Here is a 22,062-nt window from a genome sequence, read left to right as displayed (position 1 = left end):
GTCATTTCCTGCCCTTCCCAGAGCTGGTTATTGCTAGTTTTACTGCAGTTTGTTCTGAGCCAGGCGAAACCCTCTAGCTTCATAACTGCCGCTGGCCGCCGATGCTTTCCCCAGTTTCCTTACACACCAGTACTCGACAGGAAGGTGAGTTCGCACACGTGCTCAGGTAGGCGCACTCCAGTACAAAGTCTGCGGGCCAGGAGGGCGCACGGGCACCTCACGGGCACCTCCAGGTCAGTCCCACCCTAACCCTGCGGCCACTGTCGGTGTCAGATTCCCAGACAGCCTCGAGCGTCTGTGGCCTGGTGCAGCTCAGACACACCCACCCCGGCCGACACCCAACAACTAACAAGAACAAGTTCCACTCTACCCCAGACTTCTTCGGAAACTCCAGCTCCGTAATAAGTAGGAAGAGGCACAGATGTTTTGTGTTTGCCTTAGATCTGCTTCCTAGGCAGTATTTGTCCCTTGGCTGTCTTCATTCCGCAAACCTTAATTGTGTGCCTGCTGGATGCCAGGCGTCTGTCGGACGGCGGGAATTCAGCCGTGCGAATAAGGACAAGAGCGCAGGTCTTGGTGACTCTGTTCCGTTCTGCAGGGACCTCCGGTTTTTTGTTTGAGTAGGCTCCACACCCAACGTGGGGACTGGAACTACAGCCCTGAGATCAAGAGTTGCGTGCTACGGGGCGCCTGGGTGGCTCAGTGGGTTAAAGCCGCTGCCTTCGGCTCAGGTCATGATCCCAGGGGCCTGGGATCGAGCCCCACGTCGGGCTCTCTGCTCTGCGGGGAGCCTGCTTCCTTCCCTCTCTCTCTCTGCCTGCCTCTCTGCCTACTTGTGATTCCTCTCTCTCCGTCAGATAAATAAAATCTTTAAAAAAAAAAAAAGAGTTGCGTGCTACTAAGCCAGCCAGGTGCCCTAGTCCCCGGATGTGCGGGCTGAGTGCGGCAGAACAGGGCTGGGGGGGGGGAGGACGTGTGGGGTTCCGCTCCATGGTGAACGGTGTCAGCTTGGAGACATGCCACACAGGAGACTGGTTTGCTGTGAGCGAATGTCAGTCGTGAAAATGGCCAGTTTTGGGAGCCTGTAACTCTTAATCTCAGGGTTTTGAGTTCCAGCCCTGCGTGGTGTACAGAGATGACTTAAACGAACTTAAAAAAAAAAGTTCTCAGCTTTCTGAAAAATTATGCTCTATGGCTAAACTGATTTGCTCTTGAATCATTTGTTGTTTTTTTTTTTTTTAAGATTTTGTCTGGGGGGCGCCTGGGTGGCTCAGTGGGTTAAGCCTCTGCCTTCGGCTCGGGTCATGATCTCGGGGTCCTGGGATCGAGCCCCACATCGGGCTCTCTGCTCAGCAGGGAGCCTGCTTCCTCCCTCTCTCTCTCTGCCTGCTTCTGATCTGTCTGTCAAAATAATAAATACAATCTTTAAAAAAAAAAAAAAAAGATTTTATCTGAGATTCCCGGGTGGCTCGTTAGGTGTCTTCCTTCGGCTCAGGCCATGATCCCAGGATCCTGGGATCGAGCCCCGCATCGGGTTGCCTGCTGGGTGGGAAGCCTGCTTCTCCCTCTCCCACTCCCCCTGCTTGTGTTCCCCTTTTGCTGTCTGTCTCTTTCTGTCAAATAAATAAACCTTAAAAAATACAAAGATTCTATTTATTGGACACCTGACAGGTGAGCCCCCCAGGCACCCTGCTCTCGAACCATTTGAAGAGGACCCGAGTGCGAGGCTGTTTGTCTTGTCAAACCACAAGGTGCAGGAGGTGCATGAGGGCAGCGGCTCTTCTCTGAGAGTCTGTTACAGAAGATCAAGTGCTGAAGGAGGGAAAACATGTGGTCCCCGTTTGCTGCCCGCCCAGCACCCATTCCTCCTTCCACAGGAAGTGACATTTCATTCAAGAAGCCCGGAGTTTCCCACACCCAGGTCCAGGGCAGTCCGAGCGACACTCCCATCCTTGCCTGATGGGCTCCGCAGTGACCACGTGGCCCACTCCAAAATGGGAGAGAGCAGAGGAGAGAACCGCTAGAGGCGTCTGGGGGATGCTCTCTAGGGGGTGGCCCTGGACAATCTCTTCTTTTGCTCTGGGAGTCCTACAAACGCCACCAAGCCGTCAGGGTTAAGCGGACACTGCGTGTCAGGGTGGGCCCCCAGGAAGGGCCGGGGGCCCTCGCGGGATTAATGGCCTTTTGCCAGAGTTGCCCCAAAGCTGGTCGTGCCCGTGGACTTGCATTCGGGTGAACCGGTGTGTGTTCCTGCTGTTTAAACCAATTCAAATTGGGTTTCCTGTTAATCGTAGACAAAAGCATCCTGAGTGCCAAGATACTCTCATTATTGTTGTGTGACCGTATCGTTGTTTTCGGATTTGCCACCTAGGGAAGAAGCAGCCGACGGACCTGCGCACCACGACTGCGACCTCTGCGAGGTCGCAGATGCCAAGACGCGCTGGGGACGGTGAGCTCTGCCCTGAGACGCACGTGCCTTCTGGCTTCTGTGAACTGACCTTATGTTACACGTTTTCTACAGGATCAGGCGGTGTGACGCAGCAGGGAAAAAATGCACAGGAAGTAAGACTAGGAGTCAGAAGGTTGGGAAGGTTCTGGAATCCCAACTAATTTTTTTTCCTTTTCTCTATTTTCCAATTTTTGTATAATATTTTAATTATATTACTTTGTCATTTAAAAATTTTTAAATTCCGGGACGCCTGGGTGGCTCAGTTGCTTAAGCAGCTGCCTTCGGCTCAGGTCATGATCCCAGGGTCCTGGGATCGAGTCCCACATCGGACTCCTTGCTCGGCAGGGAGCCTGCTTCTCCCTCTGCCTCTGCCTGCCTCTTTGTCTGCCTGTGCTCGCTCGCTTTCTCTCCCTCTGTCTCTGACAAATAAATAAATAAAATCTTAAAAAAAATTTTTTTTTAATTCCTTCACTGAAACTTTAAAAGAGTAGGGGCTTCCTTTCCTGCTCCCAGAAGGGAACCACATACATGCAGGGAGAGTGATTTCCATAGGACAGAGGGCAGGGAAAGTCACGGTTCCAGACTTCAGGAGTGCAGGGGTCCTCTGAGCACCCTGGGACGTGCCCCCGCGGGGTGTGTGAGCCCCGAGTGCTTCTGTCTGTGATTGCGTATTTACTGGGGGGACTGTCTGCTTCGCGCCGCAGGGCCGGTGTGCCCCCAACCCTGGCGTCCCGTCCGCACTCGACGACAGAGCTTTGTCAGGAGTGAAGGAGTGAACAGAATCAGCCCTCCTGGCATTGCTGCAGAGGATAAATATTTCCAATTACATGGACAGGCTGACGAGCTCTGAAGCCATTGGGTCTCTCCTGCTGGTGATGGTCTTAGGAATGACAGTTTGAGAGGAAAATAGAAGGACCAGAGAAAGGACTCTTAAGTCTGGAGCCTAGAATCTGCCTTTTTCTTCCTCCAATAATCCACACCCAGTGTGGGGCTTGAACTCACGACCCTGAGACCAAGAGTCTCCGGCCCCCCTGACTGAGCGGGTCAGGTGCCCCAGGGATCTGGATTTTCGGGGTGGGGGATGGGGATCACACTGGGAAATGTGCCCTGAATCATCCCGTTGGAATCTGAGCACGACTTGGCCCCCCCCCAGCCCCCAAGAACATGCGGGCGCGCCTGCGGGTTCAGTGTGAGTCGGTCTTTATTTTGCACTGGCGTGTGCGCTAGCAAACTGCACGTACAAGAGGGCGTTACATACCGCAGTGTAGCATTACAGCGTTAGGAAGTTTCACACGATTCACGTTGGCGTTTCTGGTTTTTTCTTTTGACACATTTATTTCGAGGTTTTTTTTTTTTTTTTTCTTTTCTTTTTTTTTTTTTTTTGTTTACAAGAGAAGACACAAGGTAAGACAGACGACCACGCGGGAGAAGGGTCCCGGCGAGGGCACGGTCACTGTCGCGGCCACAAGAGCCTTCCAAGGAAAGCCCTGTCTGTCCCCGTCCCGAGCAAGCCAGTCCGGTCCCACGGGCCCGTTCCTGGACACGACATCTCGGCTGTGCTCCACTAGAAGAACTGAAAGGAATACCTCATAAAGGGACTTTCGCTATTAAGAGAAACTCTTGTCTTCCCAAAGGAACCAAGATACCAGCAGAGAAGGCCCGGCTCTTGGAAAATCTGAAGTGACCGTTCCCTAACCCGTTCCTGACCACGAGTGCCTTGTGCAAAAGCTCGCGTGCGACTCTCTTGTCTTTCAACTGACTCTTGCGCGGCGGCCTGTCTCGGCCGGATCAGCCAGCTCTGGGCCGGGCCGCGTGGAAGCCAAAGGCAGCTGAGAGACTTTGGGACAGCAAAGGGCGTGATGGATCAGGCGTGAGGTAGGAGGGAGGAGCCCTGTGCTGTCTGCCGGTTCCCACCCTGTCACCTGGCCTCCCGCCGCTCCACAGCCCGGGGGTGGGGGGTGGGGGATGGGGGGGAGGGGGTTGGGTCGGGGGAGGCGGCCTTCCCAGACCTCCGGCCGGAGGAGCTGCCCCGGCACACGCCGCAGGGCAAAGACCAGACTCTCTCCGCCTGTTTGCTCTGCAGTGTTTCTGGGAAGGAAGCAAAAGCGGGTTGCTCAGCGCTTTCTGATCTTCAGACATTAAGGCGATGAAGAGGAAGCATTTAAGATTTTTTCCTAAGGGGGCTTCAGAGGGCTCTTGTCAGATTTATACTCCACTATCTCAAAATGCATTTTTAGAAAACAAAAATTATTTTCTTCTACGTATGATACAGTATTTACATTTGATGGAGAATAGGTTAGAGACCGGTGGGGCGGACACAGATGGGGTCACGAGTCAGATGAAGGGTGTGGGGAGGGGAGCAGGGAGCGGGGACCAGACCAGAGTGGTCTTTGTGCCTGCTCCCAGCTGCTCAGCCGCGCTCGGAACCAGGTTTTAAAAAGAGAACAACAGAAGGACGGAGGGAGCAGACTGGTCTTAAATGCACAAGCGCTAAGAGAATGTCACAGGCCCCATTGCTCCGTCCGCAGACACCTGGCCTCCTCGGAAGCGGGTCGGAAGGGGTGTTCTTGCGCGGGTGTGGACCTGCTTGGCCAGGCCTCGGCTCCAGTGGCTGCTCTGCGGGCCGCCCCCGGGATCTGCTGCCTGGACATGCTGGTGGACTGTCCCCCCGCCCCTGGGCTCTGCCCTCCGATGGGTCTCGACGGGAGAGCAGGGGCCAACCAGGGGTGCGGAGACCCCAGTGCCCTCGCCACCGGCAGGAGGGGATAGAGCCGCGTGCTTCCCCCAGCCCTTCCCCTGGTCTCGACGCTGGGTAGGACCCAGGGCTCCGTTAAGCACCTGCTCCGAGGGACAGGACGGGAGAGACGAAGCCGGGTCACCTTGACCGCGCCTGCGCTCGCGTTTACTCCCTTCTCTAGTCTGAAGAGCCACAGGTGAAACTTCCGGAAGAGCGGGAATTTCTGAAGCCCTTTCCCTAAGGAAGCCGAACCGATCTCATCTACGCTCCCTGACAAAACTCTAAAGTGTCTCCTGGGTCAGCACTTCTGCAACAATAAAGGCCAGTTCACCCTTCACGCCAGCAAAAGGCTGTCACTTGGCCATGTTGCTGTCAGGCGGGGGCGGACACGCGGTCTTGCCCGCACTCACCCACAGCACCTGGGGTCGGCCACCCCTGGCCCCCGGAGCCACCCTAGCCTGAACGGAAGGTTCCGAAGCTCCCTCCAGACAAACGTTCTGTTTTGGAGACCCGGGCTCTACCTCCAAGCCTGCCATCGCACGGGCTCTCGCGCCAGTTAACCCTGGGCTGCCCCTGAGCCCTCCAGCAGGAGCGGGGCAGCGAGAAGCCCGTGCCCCAGATCCCCCCCTGCACAACCGGCCTCCTCCGGTCCACCTCCGTTTCCTGGCGCACAACAGACCTCTGGACCCTGAGCTCAAAGAGCAGAGCTGGGGCGGGGGGCAGGGGGCATCTGACAGCGATGGCGACGCTACAAGGTTTCACGTGAGCAAAACAACATCCTTCTGCAGAGCTGGGGGCGGGAGTCACTCTCCAGGGAAGCCCAGTAAAAGAGGCCAATTTCAGGGAATCAGCAAATACAATTCGGCACAAAACACAATTTTCATGGATCAAAATCTGTAACTTGATATTGGCAGTTAGGCTAATTTCTTCAGTTTGTATTAGACATGCAAGTATAAGGTTACATTGTTATATATAGACTTGTGAGGCCTTTCCCTCTTTCTCCCCATTAAAAAAAAAAAAAGGATTTCTAGTGCCTTGCAAAGGAGAAAAATCATCATCGCTAAGAACTGATCTGCAGCTGTGGTCATGTGGGGTGTTCTTTGTGGGGTGTGTTTTGTAAGAAATCTTCTACAACTAAAATGAGGTTCTGAGTCCGCTCCTGTGTGGCATTTCCGTCCCGGTCGGCCTGCCTGGCCCGGGCCCGGGCGAGGACGACACGACTAGTACTCGCTCAGACTGTGCCACTTGGCCACCGGCTTGCGAGGTTTCTCGCACACCTCCCTCCAGTGCTCGGCGCCGCTGCTGGTGACGCTGTGGGCCCCCAGGATCAGCCTTCCCACCGCCTCGTTCTTGGTGGTGCGGTCGAAGTCGATGACCAGGAACTCGATGCTGACGTCAGGCAGCAGGTCGGGGGGGATGTCGTAGACGAAGGACTCGTTGAAGACGGGGTTCAAAGTGCACTTCTTCACGTGGGTTTTCTTCTTGGCGATGCGCTTTCTGCCGTAGTAGACGTTCACCTTGACATAAGGATCTGGGGCCACCAGAGAGAAAAGGGAGACAGGCCCATGACACGGTCCTCCCCTCGGACGGCAGCTTCGTGGGGAGGGGGTGCGCTCCTGTCCGTGGTGACCACTCACACGTGGTCTTCGGGGACTGTGCACCAAACGCACTCCTGACCTCGGGTGGGTGCGGGGCCCGGGGCACCCCGGAACACAGCAGAACAACTTGCCCACGTCAGGACTGAGGAAAGCCTGTGACACTGGGCAGTGTTTTCCAGGGCGCAGGGACTCCCGGAGGCCTGCAGGGTTGTGGGGAGGTCTGTGTCCCCTGCAGCAGGGGCTCGGTGGCTGGCATGCACCCCGCGGGGGGCACCTCAGCGAATATCCAGCCCTCTCCGCCCACCCGGGGCACCTTCCGCGCTAGGGACAGCTAGAACCCGTGACCGGGGAGGGGACCAGAGGGCGTGGGGGGGTGCAGGTGGGACAGTGTGGGGCCAGGGGGCCCGAGGCAGGTCGAGGTGAATAGCTGCTACCTGAGAGGCCGGTGATGTCCATTTTCGGCAGGTGTCGGGCTTTGAGGACCACCACGGTCAGTCTCTGTGCCACGGGCTGGTAGGACAGAGACACCTGGAGCTCCCCTCTGCTAATGCACTTCTGCGAAGAGGAAACAGCAGGTGAGCGTCCTGGCGAGGGAGTGGGGGCAGCAGGGGTGCGGAGCCCAGGCAGGAGGGGCTGCGCGGGGCCGTGGAAGGCGTGCCTCCGCCGGCGTGTTACTGTCACATTTAACGGGCAGGGAAATGGACACCTCCTCATTACAATCCCGACCCGAAATGCAACCGTCTGCTCGCGTCGTGTTCCCGAGCGACACTCTGAGGCCGGATTCCAGTCCGGCTGCTACTCCCTGCCTGTGCGACCTGGACGGCTCTGTGGCCCCGTTTCCTCGCCTGAAGGGTGCAGATAAAACCAGTACTGACCTCAGAGCATCGAGACAACTAAAGAAATTGAAACGGGTAAAATTTTACCTGCACCAGCGCCTAGAGAAGCGTGTTTTCTCCCGGAGCCTCACTCAGTTCTCGGGGGAACAGTGCCTGGACGGTGGACGGCAGGGGACTCGGAGTTGAGCCTTCACCCTGCTGGTCGCCCAGCCCCTGGCTTGGGGACTTCCTGGGGACCGTCCCTCTGTTTCACATGGGGAGCACCCGTTCTGTCTGCCTGCCCGTGTCTTGTCCAGCCCAGCTGGCTTCCTCCAGGTGCCCACATGTTGGGGCTCCTCTTTGAATCTTATTCTAGGCTCTGCTTGGGAAAGGAAAAAACCCTCCAGCCTGCAAGGGCATTTTATTTTTTATTTTTTAAAAAGATTTTATTTATTTATTTGACAGACAGAGATCACAAGCAGGCAGAGAGGCAGGCAGAGAGAGAGGCAGAAGCAGGCTCCCCGCTGAGCAGAGAGCCCGATGCGGGGCTCGATCCCAGGACCCTGGGATCATGACCTGAGCCGAAGGCAGCGGCTTAACCCACTGAGCCACCCAGGTGCCCCATGCAAGGGCATTTTAAATAATACTTGGATACGTGTTAGGTGCTGGGGGTCTGGAGCTGATGGGACTTGTCTCCTTTTTGTTTTTCTTTTTTATTTTTTTCTCTCTTTTTAAAAATTTTAAGTAGTCTCTATGCCAGCGTAGATCTTGAACTCATAACCCTGAGATTGAGAGTTGCAGGCTCCAGTGACTGAGCCAACCAGGGGCCCAGGATCCAGTTCCTGCCCCCAAGGAGCTTACCTGGTCCGGAAGAGACCGACAGAAACACACCTGCCCTCATCAGAGCAGTACGGAGCCTGGCTGAGAGCTGCTGGGGGACCCCGGGGAGGGCTTGCCGGCTGACCTCAGGGCTGAGTGTAGGGCTTCTACCAAACGGCAGAGGGCACAGGCCGGGGGTAACAGCTGCCGGCACAGGAGGGACACAGTTGTCGCTGTGTTACTGTTTTCCCGGGACTAGCGTTGTTCTAGCGAGAGCTGGAGAATGAACTGGAGGGGAGACGGGCCCAGAGGCTGCTGTGTCAGGCTGTGGACGGGACCTGGGGCGCCCGCAGCGGACTGAGCGCGGGGAAGGACACGTCTCTAGAAGAGCTCGCTGAAGTGGAGGCAATTTCTGGTGTTTCTAGCTTATTTTTTGGTTTTATTTATCTATGCTTCTTTTGTTTCCCCCCTGCTTATCTTTCACTTTTTTTTTCCCTTTTTATTTATTTATTTATTTATTTTTAAAATTATCTTTAACTTTTAAAAAAATCTGGGACACCTTGGTGGCTCAGTGGTGAAGCGTCTGCCTTCAGCTCAGGTCATGGTCCCAGGTCCTAGGATCTGTGCTTGGTGGGGAGTCTGCCTCCCTGCAGGCCACTGCCCGACTTGTGCTCACTCTCCTTCAAATAAATACAAGGTTTTTAAAATTAATAATTTTTTTTAAAGATTTTATTTATTTATCTGACAGACAGAGATCACAAGTAGGCAGAGAGGCAGGCAGAGAGAGAGGAGGAAGCAGGCTCCCTGCAGAGCGGAGAGCCCAATGCAGGGCTCGATCCCAGGACCCTGGGATTCTGACCTGAGCCGAAGGCAGAGGCTTTAACCCACTGAGCCACCCAGGCGCCCTAAAATAAATAATTTTTAAACATTTTGTGTTTCTGGTTTATAGAGTAGGGATGAGGCTGGGAGAAGGAAAACAGAAAGGGGTGGGGTCCGGGAATATTAGACAAAATAAGGCAATTTGGGACAAAAATGCCCCCACTACCAACGCTTACTTCTTGCATGCCTCAAAGGGCCTCGGACTGAACACGAGCAGACTGTGCCCGCCACCAGCCTTCCGCGTGCCGCACACCCGTGAAATCACTTCTGGTGAGTCTACTTGGTGTTGGCTGGAAAGTGGGGGGAAGCCCACGGTCAATGAGCACCACCGGGGGGTGGGGGCGCCCATGGACAAGGACAGGAAGTCACTGAATCAGCTCGTCCACGAGAAGCAAGGAGAGAAAACCCAGGGTCTGTGCTGTGACTCGAGCCCCAGCGCATCTCAAGGGATGGAACTGTACTAACGTATCACATAGTTCAGAGACTTTCCTGAAGCTGTTTCATACCAGGAACGTACGGAAAATCTCTCATAGGGCATGAAATGACTACAATGTGAACTTAGCCTTTAGCTTCTGAAACTGAAGTCCCGAACAGAACAGACCTGAAAAAAGATTTTCGTGGCTTTTCTCTGCTAGATTGGAGACCCCATTTCCTCCTTACCTACAGCCTAGAGGCTGTCTGCTCCTGGTTACATGGATTCACAGTCTTTAAACACAATTTGGACTCTAGATACAGAAGAAGGGTAAAGGGGAAACTTGATTTGAAAAACAGTTTTTGGGGTGCCTGGGCGGCTCAGTGGGTTAAGCCTCTGACTTCGGCTCAGGTCATGATCTCAGGGTCCTGGGATCGAGCCCCGAATCGGGAGCCTGCTTCCCCCCGCCCTGCCTGCCTCTCTACCTACTTGGGATTTCTTTATCAAATAAATAAAATAAAATAAACCAAAAACAAACAAAGAACAAACAAACAAAAACAAACAAACAAAAACACCCAAAAGTTTTATTTGTTAAAAAAAAAAAAGTGCGGACTATAAAATTATAGCTTCGATTTCCTAATTATTTGGCTAAAACGGTGTTTTGAAACTCACCCACTGGGAAGATAGCACGGTCTGTGCCATCCAAATCCCCCACCCCTTCCCTTGCTTTGGGGAAGTGGACAACTCCTGGTCGCCCTTCCAGTGATTTTCTCCCCTAAAATCACCCCTTGGCAGTTGCTGTCCTTCTGACCCCCCTTCACCTCTGGCCATCTCACAGGGCCGCTCCCACCTCCCGAATGCGGCTCCTCTGCACAGAAGGCCAGATTCACGTCCCCTCCCCCCTTCTCTTTCCGCCCACTTCCCACCACAGTAGCATCCTCAGTGGGTCTCTCTCAAGGGCTCTTTGTCCGGGGCTGGGAGCGACTGGGTTTCCCAGCGCCCCCCCACCCCACCCCCTGGCCTCGGAGGAGAAAGGATCTTATCCACGCAGGAAAGTCCTGGGAGGCTTCGCTCTCCACCCGCGGCTTCCCCGGGGAAGAGGAGCAGGTGCAGCGGTGCCGCCGGGGAGGACGCGCAGGGGTGGGGGACACGCCGGGGTGGGGGCTCCGACGGGCTCCGGTGAGGCTGTTACCTGTGAGCAGCAGAGCCCCTTCCCGAGCAAGAGCCTAGCCCCGTGGCCTTCGCACGAGGTGGATCCGCACACCCTCAACACACCTCACTGGGGCCAGAAGTCCGAGGACCACCTCCCCACGGATCCCAGTCATGGGTCACAAGAGAAACCAAACCCGCCCTGTTCCCACGCGCCCGCACCTTCTCTCCAGCGGCCAGCACAGCTCCTCTCTTGATCTCAGGACTGTGAGTTCAAGCTCCACATTCGGGGTAGAGCTTCCTTAAAAAAGATGTCTATCCAAATAAAATATAGGAAAAAAGCTGCTACTCAAAAAAAAAAAAAAAAGCTAGTTTTGGAGATCAGAGATCTCAAGAGAGCTCAGAAATTTGGGGCATTATAAAATGTATACTGGGATCTTCCCTTCATGATCAAGGGTTAATTTCTAATGTTTCTTACATCTCGTATGTTCACAAGCGCGGAGACGGCGCTCAGTGATCCCGCCAGCCTTCACGGTCCAGCCCAGATGACACCCAGAGAGACTGCGATCGCCGGCCCCGGGGACGGCGCGACATGACGGGTGAGGGAGGATGGCCAGCCCCTGGCTTCTTGGCCGTGGGTAATGGAAAGGACACGAGGCAGTTTTTCTGCTAAGGAGGGGAAATGCAGTTCAGGGGATGTTACGGAGAGAGGTGCATCTCCCGGCGGTCCCCACCCGGGCCGCTGGGTGGGAGAGGCTGACGTGGCCCCGCATCAGAAGGGGGTGCCTTCCACAGACCAGCCAGCGCTCTACAGAGTGTGGAGTGGTTCGGAGCAGCTGTAACTGGTGAGCCAGGGGAGATCCAGACAGGACAGACTCTTGGCCTCAGCAGAGAGGACCAGGGGAGACGGGCAGAGGCTGCACTGCAGGGAGGCTTGGGGACCAGCGGCCAGACCAGTGCGGTGACAGCCATGGCCCTGCCCACAGGCGCCGGCTCGGGAAAGGCTTAGGACGTCCAGGAGGCTGGAAGGCTCTGGTGCAGGGCCGCACAGCCTCAGTGTGTCCTGTCTGGGCCTCTCCCTGGGGGGCCCGGGATCCTCGTCCTGGCTTGTCCCTCCTGAAGGGAGTTAATTCAGTGGAAAGAAACTTGGATCTTGCCAAGAGCCCCTGGCAGTTCAGCAAATGCCATTGTCTGCGCTCCCTGGCCAGTGTCCTGGATTCGAGGCTGTTTTGTTCCCAGCTCAAATCAGTCCCTTTCCTGGCCCGTCTCTTCCCAGCTGCAGCTTGGCACAGAGCCACTGCCTGCCTTCGGCCTTGGCTAAGACAGCATGAGCCGTCTGGGGTCATCTGGCCAGTTGGGGGCTCCAGCAAGGCTGGGGCTCCGGGAAAGGGCGGCTCAGGCTGCGGCAGGAAGGCAGGTGGGGGAGCGTGGAGCTGCTGGAAAGGGGGGTCAGGGAGCCAGGAGGGCTTGGCGGAACCCCAAGGAAAGAGAAGGCGGGCAAGGGGCAGGGGACCGAGTGGGATGAAAACAGGTCACTGCCACGGTGTCTACTGGGGCTTCTGACCCCAAGCCCAGAGGATATAAGAGCCCTTGCTGTGTTGGACTCTAGGACGGCTCGTTGTGTCCTGGCCTTGGATCCGTGCTTATGCCCTGACCAAACCCCTCTAATACCCTGAAACCGCCTGGGCTTCTGGGTCGCTGCGAGGCACCGCCGGGTGTGCCCCATGACAGCCGTGGTTCCCCGGGCAGGGGGGGCAGGGCCTGTGACCACTATGAGGGGCAGGGTCCCCTGCTAGAGGGCACACCTTGTGCCTGGAGCTCACTGCACAGGCAGCCTCTACCGGCCCAGAAGCCTCTCTCGTCCAGTCCCGCGCCTCCTGCCTGGCCAGGGAGTCCAGTGTGGGCTTGCAGGTGGGCACCGGGAGGGAAGCATGGCCTCTGAGCCACAGATCTTTCTGGGTGGTAGTTTTCAGTGGCTCTGATGTCCTTTCTGAACCTCCCCCCTCCTTCTCCAGTGAGTCAAGCTCCCCTGCCTTCCTTTACTTTGCCAAAACACAACATAAACATCCGCGAAGCACATACATCTCCCAGGGACCAAGCCTCCCCGACAGCGGAAACAGAGGCAACACCACCAACAGTGGGGTCGGTTTCCTGGAGGGTCGCTGCGCAGAAGGGGCCGAGCAAACGTATCCTCTTGCTTCGTTCCTCTGGGAACCTGAGATCAGAGTTGCTAAGCTGAGCTCAGGGAGCGGGAGATTTGGCCTCAAACTTGGCTTTGACTTCAAAGCCCCTGTTATTATTAGCTACTTAGGTTGTACCTTGAAACAGGATTGAAAGTCTGAATTTGAAAAGCCAACCGAGTCTTTCGCGGCCCCTCTCTGTGTGGCAGCTGCTCGGATCCTCTCTCCCCCAGGGGAGTCAAGGTCCTTAAGGGCAACAAGGTGCCAGACATGTCATCCCCTCTAGTCCTCAAGCCGGTCTGAGGAGGAGGACGGCGTTTTCAGCTCCATTTCCCGGATGGCGACCCAGAAGCCCAGGAGGGTTCTGTACCTCCCTGTGCCCCCTGGCTGGGAAGCGGTGAGCTGGGGCGTGTGGCCAGAGTGCTCAGCAGACAACCACACTGCCCCCCACCCCAGCTGTGTAAGAAACGCATGAACTCGCAGGGGTGGGGCATGTTTCTGGCACCCCCAAAATTACAACTCAGGAGCCCGAGCTGGCCCAGTGGGGAGAAGGCAGGGGGCTGGGCTCTCATTCCCCTCTGAATGTGGAGGAGAGGCTATGGGAAGACCCCCCACGTGACCCGGCTGGGGCTGGACAGGGACGCAGGGGGCAGAATTACTGAAGCCCCATCATGGTTCCCTGGAGGGAGATCATACACGACTTGGGAGAAGAAACTGGCCCCCATGTCCCGGTCTAGACTGGTGGGGGCCAGTCTGCCCCAGGAAACCTGGGCTTAGCGTCAGGACGCCCACCATGAAGAGAAATTTCAGAAGCTGCCCACCTGTCCCTCTCCCTGCGAAGTTCCTTTTGGAGGAGGCCCTCTGTCTCCTTCTGGCCCCCGATGATCCCTGCCAGCCACGAGCTCCCCACCTGTCGCCCCTGTCTGTCATCCACGCGTGCCCCGCCCTTCCATCTGCTCCCCGAGATGTCCCCTCCGCCAACCTACCGGCCCCTCCCGACACACTCTTCCGCCTCACCTGGATGTTCCTTTTGGTGATGTCCCTGGTCAGCTGTGCCTTGCCCGTGCTGGGGTCCACGCCAGCCAGCGGCACCATGACTTCCCCGATGACGTCGTCCCGGGAGAAGCGGTCGAAGCTGAGCACGAGGAAGTGTAGCACCAGGTCCTGCAGCTGGCTGTACGGGATGCCGTAGAAGGTGAAGGTCTCGTCGAACACGGGGTCCAGTGTCTTCCGCAGCACTCTGGTCTTCACCCGATGCCGCTTGTCAGGGAGGATGGTCATTTTGATGTAAGGGTCAGAGCCCTGGGTCTGCTCGTCCATCACCGGCAGCCCGTGGGCCTCCTGGATGGTCACCACCAGGGCTTTTTTCGGGAAGTTATAGTCCACGGAGAAGGTGAGGGTCCCCAGCATGACGTCCTCCTCTGGAGATGACGGAGACGTGGTTTTGCTCTCCCCGGGGGTCAGGCTCGCAATGGGGCTCCTTAGTTCTTCCCCATAGTCCACCTTGATGGGTAACTGGTCCATACAAGAACCGGAGCCCGGGCCCTTGGGACCCCGGTCGGGGCCCAGCAGGCCGGCCTCGGCGGCGTCCACCAGCACACTCCCGCGCCCGCCTCCCCGCCCAGGGCCGTCTTCGTCTCTCCGCACTTTGATGATTTTCTTCTTGTTGCTGAGCGTCTCTGGGTAGATGCTGATGCCTTTGAGCATGTGGATGAACTTATACGGGGGAGTCTTGTGCTTCTTCTCCGCCCGCTGGTGGCAGCATGTCCACACAAAGACGGTCACCGAGACGCACACCACCAGCACGGACGCCCCGACGAGGCCAGCCACCACTGGGGACACATCTGAAGGTGGAGACAGGAGATGCGTCAAGCCAGCAGGACCTTAACCCCACATCCAGACCAAGGCCTCTGCAGAGAAGGTAACCTGAGACGGAGCCCGCGGCATTGTCCCGAGCTCGCCTAGGCCCAGGAGCATCCCCTCTCTGGGAGACGCCCCGAGCCAGCCTCTCCGGCCCATCCAGGGCTGCTCCTTCCCACCAACCTGGACGAAACCCTTCTCTTCTCCAGGAAGCCTTCCCCGAAGTGCCCCACCCAAGTCTGTGCTCTTCTCTCCGCCTCCTCCCTGCACACCAGGACTTGGTTCCCTCTTACTGATTTGTGTCTCACGTAAAGCTGTCCTGTGTTATGAAGTCACCTTTTTACCTCAACCGTTACACAACACACACGGGCACGGGCCATGTCTGGTTTCAGAACGTTCCAGGGCATCTGTACGGGGTGTGCGGTGAGCTCGTGCTCACGGAATGGCGTTCGAGGGTGGTAAACGGGGGGAGGTAAAAAGAAATCTGGATCTGAGTACTTTATTTATTTATTTATTTTTTAAAGATTTTATTTATTTATTTGAGAGAGAGAGACAGTGAGAGAGAGCATGAGCGAGGAGAAGGTCAGAGAGCAAAGCAGACTCCCCATGGAGCTGGGAGCCTGATGTGGGACTCGATCCCGGGACTCTAGGATCACGCCCTGAGCCGGAGGCAGTCGTCCAACCAACTGAGCCACCCAGGCGTCCCTGGATCTGAGTACTTTAAAACTATGTTCCAGGTTTCAGCTCCCAGCTCCAGATACTTGTATTTTTTTTTTTTTAAGATTATTTATTTATTTATTTATTTGACAGAGAGAAATCACAAGTAGACGGAAAGGCAGGCAGAGAGAGAGAGGGAAGCAGGCTCCCTGCTGGGCAGAGAGCCCGATGCGGGACTCGATCCCAGGACCCTGAGATCATGACCTGAGCCGAAAGCAGCGGCTTAACCCACTGAGCCACCCAGGCGCCCCTCCAGATACTTGTATTTTATTCTAATTTTACTTATTTTTAAAAAAATACTTGTATTTTAAAGCGGAGATAGAGACTGTGGAAAACGTCAGCTCTTTGCTCCAACAGCACCTTCCAAGTAAGGCCTTCCCTGAGCGCCCTACGTAAAAGTTCAAGCTTCTTCCCACGAGTCCTGCCCTGCTTCACTTGCTTCTCACGTCCCTTCTCTCTCACGTGCAGTGACACACACACATATATGGTTTTACTACAAGAAACGTGAGTTCACTAGAGAATAAGTGTCATGGGAACTGGGTTTTTTTTCTCTCTTGCTCATTTCCGTCTCACCGGCACTGAAAATGCAGAGCTGGTTCTCGGTACGTATCTGCTCGACGAACGAATGAATGCAGAGAAACACTGCTTCCCTCCCTTCCTTTACTCTTGTCCTCTTCCACACAAGTTGCGCCCCTTAACGAGTTTGGGGTTGTTCTGCTTTTCCCCAGTAAGTCCACCAAACCCAAACTGGGTTTAGGCCTTCAAGGTCTCTCTCCATAAGGTCTCTTTTTCTGTATTACTTTTTAGGGGAAGAGGGAAGACTTGAGCAGGGCAGGAAGACCTAAGGAAATGGACAGGACTTCAACACATCCCAGAATCTTCCTGAAACATCCTCCCGCCAGCTGTGTGCCCGGCTCGCTGCCCCACTCACTGCGGGCCTCTGCTCCAACCTTACCTCATCGGAAAAGCGCCTCTTCTTGGTCACCCCCAGTGAGATATCGGCCCCCCCACCCTGCTTGGTTTTTCTTCACTGCACTTCCTACGCCTGACATGTGCTGGTCTGTCCTCGCTTACTGGAGAAGATTCGTAAGAACAGTGACTGTTTTGTTCACGTCCTAGAACCACGGGGCACACAGTAAGTATTCAGGGAACAAATGAATCTGTGAGTTCGAAACACCCTCCCCACATTGGAAAAAGAGCACGAGTCGATATGATTACATACATCAAAGATAAAGTTCTATACTGGCCTTCAAAACCTATCATACACAATGGGAGACCTTACTTGACAAACCTGAGCAAAAAGTCTAGTTGTGGGCGCCTGGTGGCTCAGTGGGTTGAGCATACGACTCTATTTTGGCGCAAGCCATGATCTCAGGGTTGTGAGATCGAGCCCTGCGTTGGGCCCTGTGCTGGGCGTGGAACCTGCCTGAGACTCTCTCTCCCTCTGCCCCTCCCCACCACGCGCATGTGTGTGCACGCACCCTCTCCCTCCTCTCTTGCTCAAAAAAAAAAAAAAAAAGTAGTTGTTTAGGTGACCTCAAGTCAGATGCTAACCTGTAGAATGAGTGCGACATCCTGAGGGGTAGGGGTAGGGGAGGGGGAGGGGTAGGAGGATTTCATCTGTGCTGGTCATGACATATATGGACTGTTCTGTCTAGCACAGGCAAGAATAAAAACTGTTCTCGTGTACATTTGCTGTGTCCCTGCCCGGCATTGTGCCAGCGCTTTCTCCGAGTCAACGAACTCATGGACTAGTACCACTGATATCCCCACTTTATAAGTGAGGAACCTGGGGACTCAGATTTGCCCGAGGCCACGTACGAGCAAATGGCAGTGATGGGACCCAGAATCTGGTCGGCCTGACACTGGAGCGTCTCTTCGTTATGGATAATCAGGGTCATAAAAGGCCTGGAAACCATATCAAATGAGGCAAAGTTGAAGGAATGGGAGCTGAGGGGTCTGGGAATGAAAACTTTCTACAGTTATTGAAGGCATGTGGATGGAAAAAGTGTGGCTGGATTGTACGTCAGAGGCCTGGCCCAGCACCTGCGCGTAGAAGCTACAGAGGCCAGACTCTGATTCAGTGAGACGAGTCAGCTTAGAACTGCCTCACAACGGTTCAGACTGCTTCATGAGGCAATGACACGGCAGCTGAAAACCTTCAGAGGTTGAATCGCCCTTGCTCAGGCATATTTTCAAAGAGATCTCTTCAGTAGGGATTGGACTAAAGGTCTCTGAAGTTCTTTCTCCAACATTCCATGATTCTATGAAAGTTGGGGTCAGGCAAGAAAAGAAGAGATTACGTTCTTTAATAATACAGTACAGAGAAGGACTAAACCATTAACAAATGAAGGCCACCGCGTCCACAGCCATACTAAATAATAATACTGTCTCTCAGGTACGAAGTGCAGTAAGGGTCGTTAGGGACGGGCTTCACCAAATGGCAGCAGCCTTGGTAGGAAGCTCCTTGGAAGCTGGCGGAACTAGCATCCTGCCCGTCTCCTCAAGCCTTTGCATCTGAAGGGACCTCAGGAAACAGGCGATCAGCTGAGTGGATTCCATGGTCAGTGAAAATGGGCACAATCTGAAAAGTGGCTCTCGATTCACCGGTCAGGGACTGTCCTGAAAACTGCTTGCTACTGATTAATGACAGTGCAGAGACCGGCTCCATGAGACGAGGAAAGCGGGAAACCGACAAGACAGGTACGTTGCTGAGAACGGTTTAAAGAGAGCTGTAGAGGCCCAGGCTGGGAGGCGTCTGAGTGAGGCTTTCGGCTCCACCAGAGACTTACTCTGTGGTCTTGAGAGAGCCCATTCATGCCTCCACACCTGCTGTTAGAAACATGGATGCGGGACGGGGAGAGAAGAGGTGGGATTCCCAGGTCTCAGGACAGGGACGGGAAAGAAGAGAAGCCCGTGAAGCCATCTGCAGCCTATGCCAGGCGCTCTCCTCCACCTGGTTTCCCACTTCTGCCCCCTTCTTTCTTTTAGTATCGGTTAACCCCTGCCTTCTCCCCCCACACCCACGGCAGTGAACTAGAAAAATCAAAGATGCTGAAACTAGGAACCCCTGCTCTTGCTTTCATCAAAAGCTTGGTGGGAAAAGGAAGTTGGAACTAGGGGCTGCAGTGAGGGTTTTAAAAGTAGTCGTACTTGGCAGCAACTGTGCTGCTTGCTGCTTTTGTCCTCCAAGGTCACGGATAATCGAGTGTTGGCTGGGTGAACCTCCCAAGGGCTAAGGCATTTGAAAAGAAGCACTCTATGAGATGTGAGAAAGTCAGAAGTGGCAGCTCTCTACGTAGGACCCCTGCGTACGTCTGAAGACCTGTAAGATGTCCGTGGGCTGTGCCCTGCGCTCTCAGCCTTGGACCAGACCTGCACTTGACACTCCCTTTACTGAAATAGCATTTCCCTATCAAGTGGGCCAGGGTGATACAGTGAAATGACAACGGACTGTGGCATCACCTGGACCTTGGTTTAGGTTCTCGCTCTACCCTTACTGTCTGTCTGACTCCACCCAGTTGTTTTGTGTCCCTGAACCGCAGTCTCCTCATCCGGCAGATATACGTAATAATGCCTAGACCGAGGATGTTGTAAAGGTTAAATAAAATGGAGTAGGTTAAAAAGCTGAAGTAATTTCTCTTTTTCACTAATATTCCTTCTAAAGGAAACCACTATATTATGCCCCGCACCCTCGAAATTTCCAAGGAAATCTGGAACTGCAATTAGAGAAACGAATATGTTGGAAAGAAGGCAGAAGACAAAAGGGAAAGAGCAGGAGGAAAATCATGGGGTGCTCATGTGGCCACAAAAGGGAAACCTGTTTGGGAAATTTAGGACTCAGGAAGACAGAGATGCAGAAGGTGAAGTGGAAGAAAGCAAGCCAGCTGACATTTAGCCTTGGAGAATCAGTGGGAAGCAGTAGCTAATGGGTGTGATCTGCTCCTCTGCATACTTCCCCTAATCTGACGATGTCTTCTTGACACTGAAGTGAGAGAGCTCATTTCCACGAACCTCTAACTGCGGAATGAGAAAAGCCATTTCCTCGTTGGACTATGGCCCCACCCTAAAAATTATCCTCCGGATGCTCAAACCTTCTGGGTTGTCTGAAGGATAGACTCTCCTAGGAGACATGAAGAAACACTTGGCTGACAGCAACTCCCACCCAAGCTGGGGTAGAGTGAGGGAGAAGCAGGGCAACTCCTGTCTTTTGGAAGCAGAAAAGCAGAGCCCAGGAAGTTTGCAACCCTAGCACATTTTGGAGGAAGCCCCAAAGAGGGGAGAACTTGCTTATTCAGCTTTTCTTCCCCATCTTCCTCCCTGTTTTCCCCTCCACTCTCTGCCCCTGGAGTGCAGCTCAGCTGGGAGCCTGGAGGCCCGGGTCGGGGACCAGCCGCTCGGCGATGACGTAATGCCTTGCCGGGTACACAAAGCGGCCTCCCCCGGGCCCGGCCTCTCCGCCCCTCCCCCCCGGGCCGGGCCCGCGCCCCCGCCAGCACCAGCGCGGTGAGTCCCCCTCTCGGAAAGGCCAGCCAGGGAAACAGGGAACAAAGGCCCGAGAAGAGGGGCCTGGGCGCTGCCAGGAGGCCCAGAATAGACATCACGTCATCCCCGGCTCCGCAGCGCCGAGCGCCATTTGGTAGCATCGGACGGACCCACCATTACGGTGCAGAACCGCACTTGGGGGCCTCGGCGGCCGCCGGGCCTGCGCCCCGCCGGCCAGCGGCTCCCCGCGCCCGCGTCCCCACAGCCCCGGCTCCCCCGCGGCCGTACCCCAGCCCCGGGACCTCGAGCCCCTCACCCCCCCGCCCCCGAAGCTGCCATCTTGGCGCCCATCCCCCGCCGCCGTCCTCCCCCGCAGCCCGAGGAGTGGGAGGGGGAGCAGGGGGCACCGCCCTGCGCGCCCCGAGGGGGAGGGGTCCGCGTCCTGTCCCCCACCCCCACCCCGTAGCACGCCGCCGCGGCCCACGTTTGGGCGTCCGTCGCGACTCGCGACCCCCGGCGAGCCCCCTGCCTGGCCGGCCCCTGCAGGCCGCAGCTCAAGTTCAGGTGCTGCCGCCGCCGCCGCAGGCCCCATCCTAGCGGGCCCGGCGTGGAAGGCCTCGGCGTGGGCTTCGCTCCCTCCCTCCCGGCACTGGGCCCCTCTGGCGTTGCGGCGGTGCCTACTGCCCGGGCTTAGTTTTCCGACTCTACTCACCGAAGCTCGGTCGGATGTTGGTGATCTCAGCCATGTCGTCGCCAGAGGCTCTTGCTACAAATGCTTTCTCAGGGGTCGGGCAAGTCCGGGGGCGCCCGGCCAGCACCGAGGCCGCCGCTGTAGAGCGCTAGCTCAGGGGAGGGGGAAGGAGTCAGGCGGACGCCTCCTGCGACGGTCGGGCCCCCGGTTGCCAGCTGCGGCCGCCTCCTCAGATGCTCCGGGGATGCTCTGAGCGAAGGATGCAGGTGCAGCCAGACTGGTCCTGATGCGAGGTAGGCCCCGCCTTCTCCGAACGGCCCTCGGCAGGAGGCTCCGCCCCCGTCCGAAAAGCTCCGGAAGCCGGGCCCCGCCCCCTTCCGGAAGCGGGAGGACCGCTACGGCCGCGGGGCTTTCTGGAGCGCGAGACCGCGCCCCCGGGCGGGCTGTGGGTCGGTGCGGTGGGAGCCCCGCGGCCCGGCCGGCGTCCTGCAGGCCCCGGGGTACCTGCCGCCGCAGAGGGTTCCGGCTGACCGGGGGCTCAGGGTTTTGGGAAAACCGCGCGCTCCGCGGCCCGCGCTCCCGTGTCGCTGGCCGTTACCGCGACGCGGCTTGAGACCGCCCCGGGGGACCCCGTCAACCTCGCAAGCCGCCGAGGCGCGGCTGAGAGACCAGACCGGGTGGCGGGGGCGCAACTGAGCCGGGGCCGGGAATGCCCGTAGACGCAGGTGGGCTGGTGGCGCGCGCATCAAAGCTCCTGCTCAGAACGGGCGGCTGCGGCCGCGTTGACCTGCGCCGGGCATTTCCCGTCCACGAGTCTCAGCGCGCGCACGCGCGCACATGCACGCGCACACATGCACGCGCACGCGCGGAGGGGGAGGCGGGGCGAGCGAGCAAAGCCGCACCGCGGCGAGTTCCGCAGGCCCGGGAACGCGGCGCCGACGGAGCTCCGAGCTTCCAGAGCCTTCCTTGGCGCCAGGGAGAGGCCGGTGATGTGGCTGGCGCAGTCCTGGCAGTCACCCCACGGTTGCCGCAGCCCGGCTGTCGCGGTCCACCGCGGCTGCTCTCCTGTCTGCGGACGGGGCCGGGCCGAAGCGTTCACACGCGTGGACTCGGCGGCGCGCCCGCAGCCTGGCCGCCGGCACGCGTCCCCCGGCGTCGGGGGAGGACCGTGGCTCCAGAAATCACTCCTCCGTCCCCACCCGTGCGTCCGAGGGGCCTGCGCTCCGCCCCGGCCCCCTCCCGAGGACAGACCGCGGCGCCCTGGCAGCGCG

At 56.7% G+C, this 22,062-nt stretch overlaps 1 protein-coding gene across 2 annotated transcripts; it reads right to left on the bottom strand.

Moving 5' to 3' along the window:
* Positions 1 to 3,632: 3,632 nt before the first annotated feature.
* On the bottom strand, positions 3,633 to 21,023 carry SYT11 (synaptotagmin 11). 2 transcript variants are annotated; one of them, XM_044266528.1, is made up of 4 exons: positions 20,813 to 21,023; positions 14,056 to 14,882; positions 7,216 to 7,339; positions 3,633 to 6,717 (listed from the first exon to the last, which is right to left on the bottom strand). In XM_044266528.1, the coding sequence occupies exons 1-4, from the start codon at positions 20,844 to 20,846 to the stop codon at positions 6,407 to 6,409; spliced, it is 1,296 nt and encodes a 431-aa protein (XP_044122463.1). In that variant the 5' UTR covers positions 20,847 to 21,023; the 3' UTR covers positions 3,633 to 6,406. The 2 variants fall into 2 exon arrangements, with proteins under 2 accessions (XP_044122463.1, XP_044122464.1); XM_044266529.1 differs by having other exon boundaries at positions 7,219 to 7,339.
* Positions 21,024 to 22,062: the final 1,039 nt, after the last annotated feature.

This window comes from Neovison vison, chromosome 10 (assembly GCF_020171115.1).
Source record: "Neovison vison isolate M4711 chromosome 10, ASM_NN_V1, whole genome shotgun sequence".
Classification (NCBI taxonomy): domain Eukaryota; kingdom Metazoa; phylum Chordata; class Mammalia; order Carnivora; family Mustelidae; genus Neogale; species Neogale vison.
This window is presented reverse-complemented; position numbering and strand designations above follow the sequence as displayed.

Bases quoted from the DNA above. Each gene is read 5' to 3' on its own strand.
- SYT11 (XM_044266528.1), bottom strand. From the start codon at position 20,846: ATGGCTGAGATCACCAACATCCGACCGAGCTTCG. The intron at 14,883-20,812 runs GTGAGTAGAGTC...CTCCACCTTCAG, and splicing joins CAACATCCGACCGAGCTTCG to ATGTGTCCCCAGTGGTGGCT. The intron at 7,340-14,055 runs GTGAGGCGGAAG...TCCTCTTCGCAG, and splicing joins TCACCAAAAGGAACATCCAG to AAGTGCATTAGCAGAGGGGA.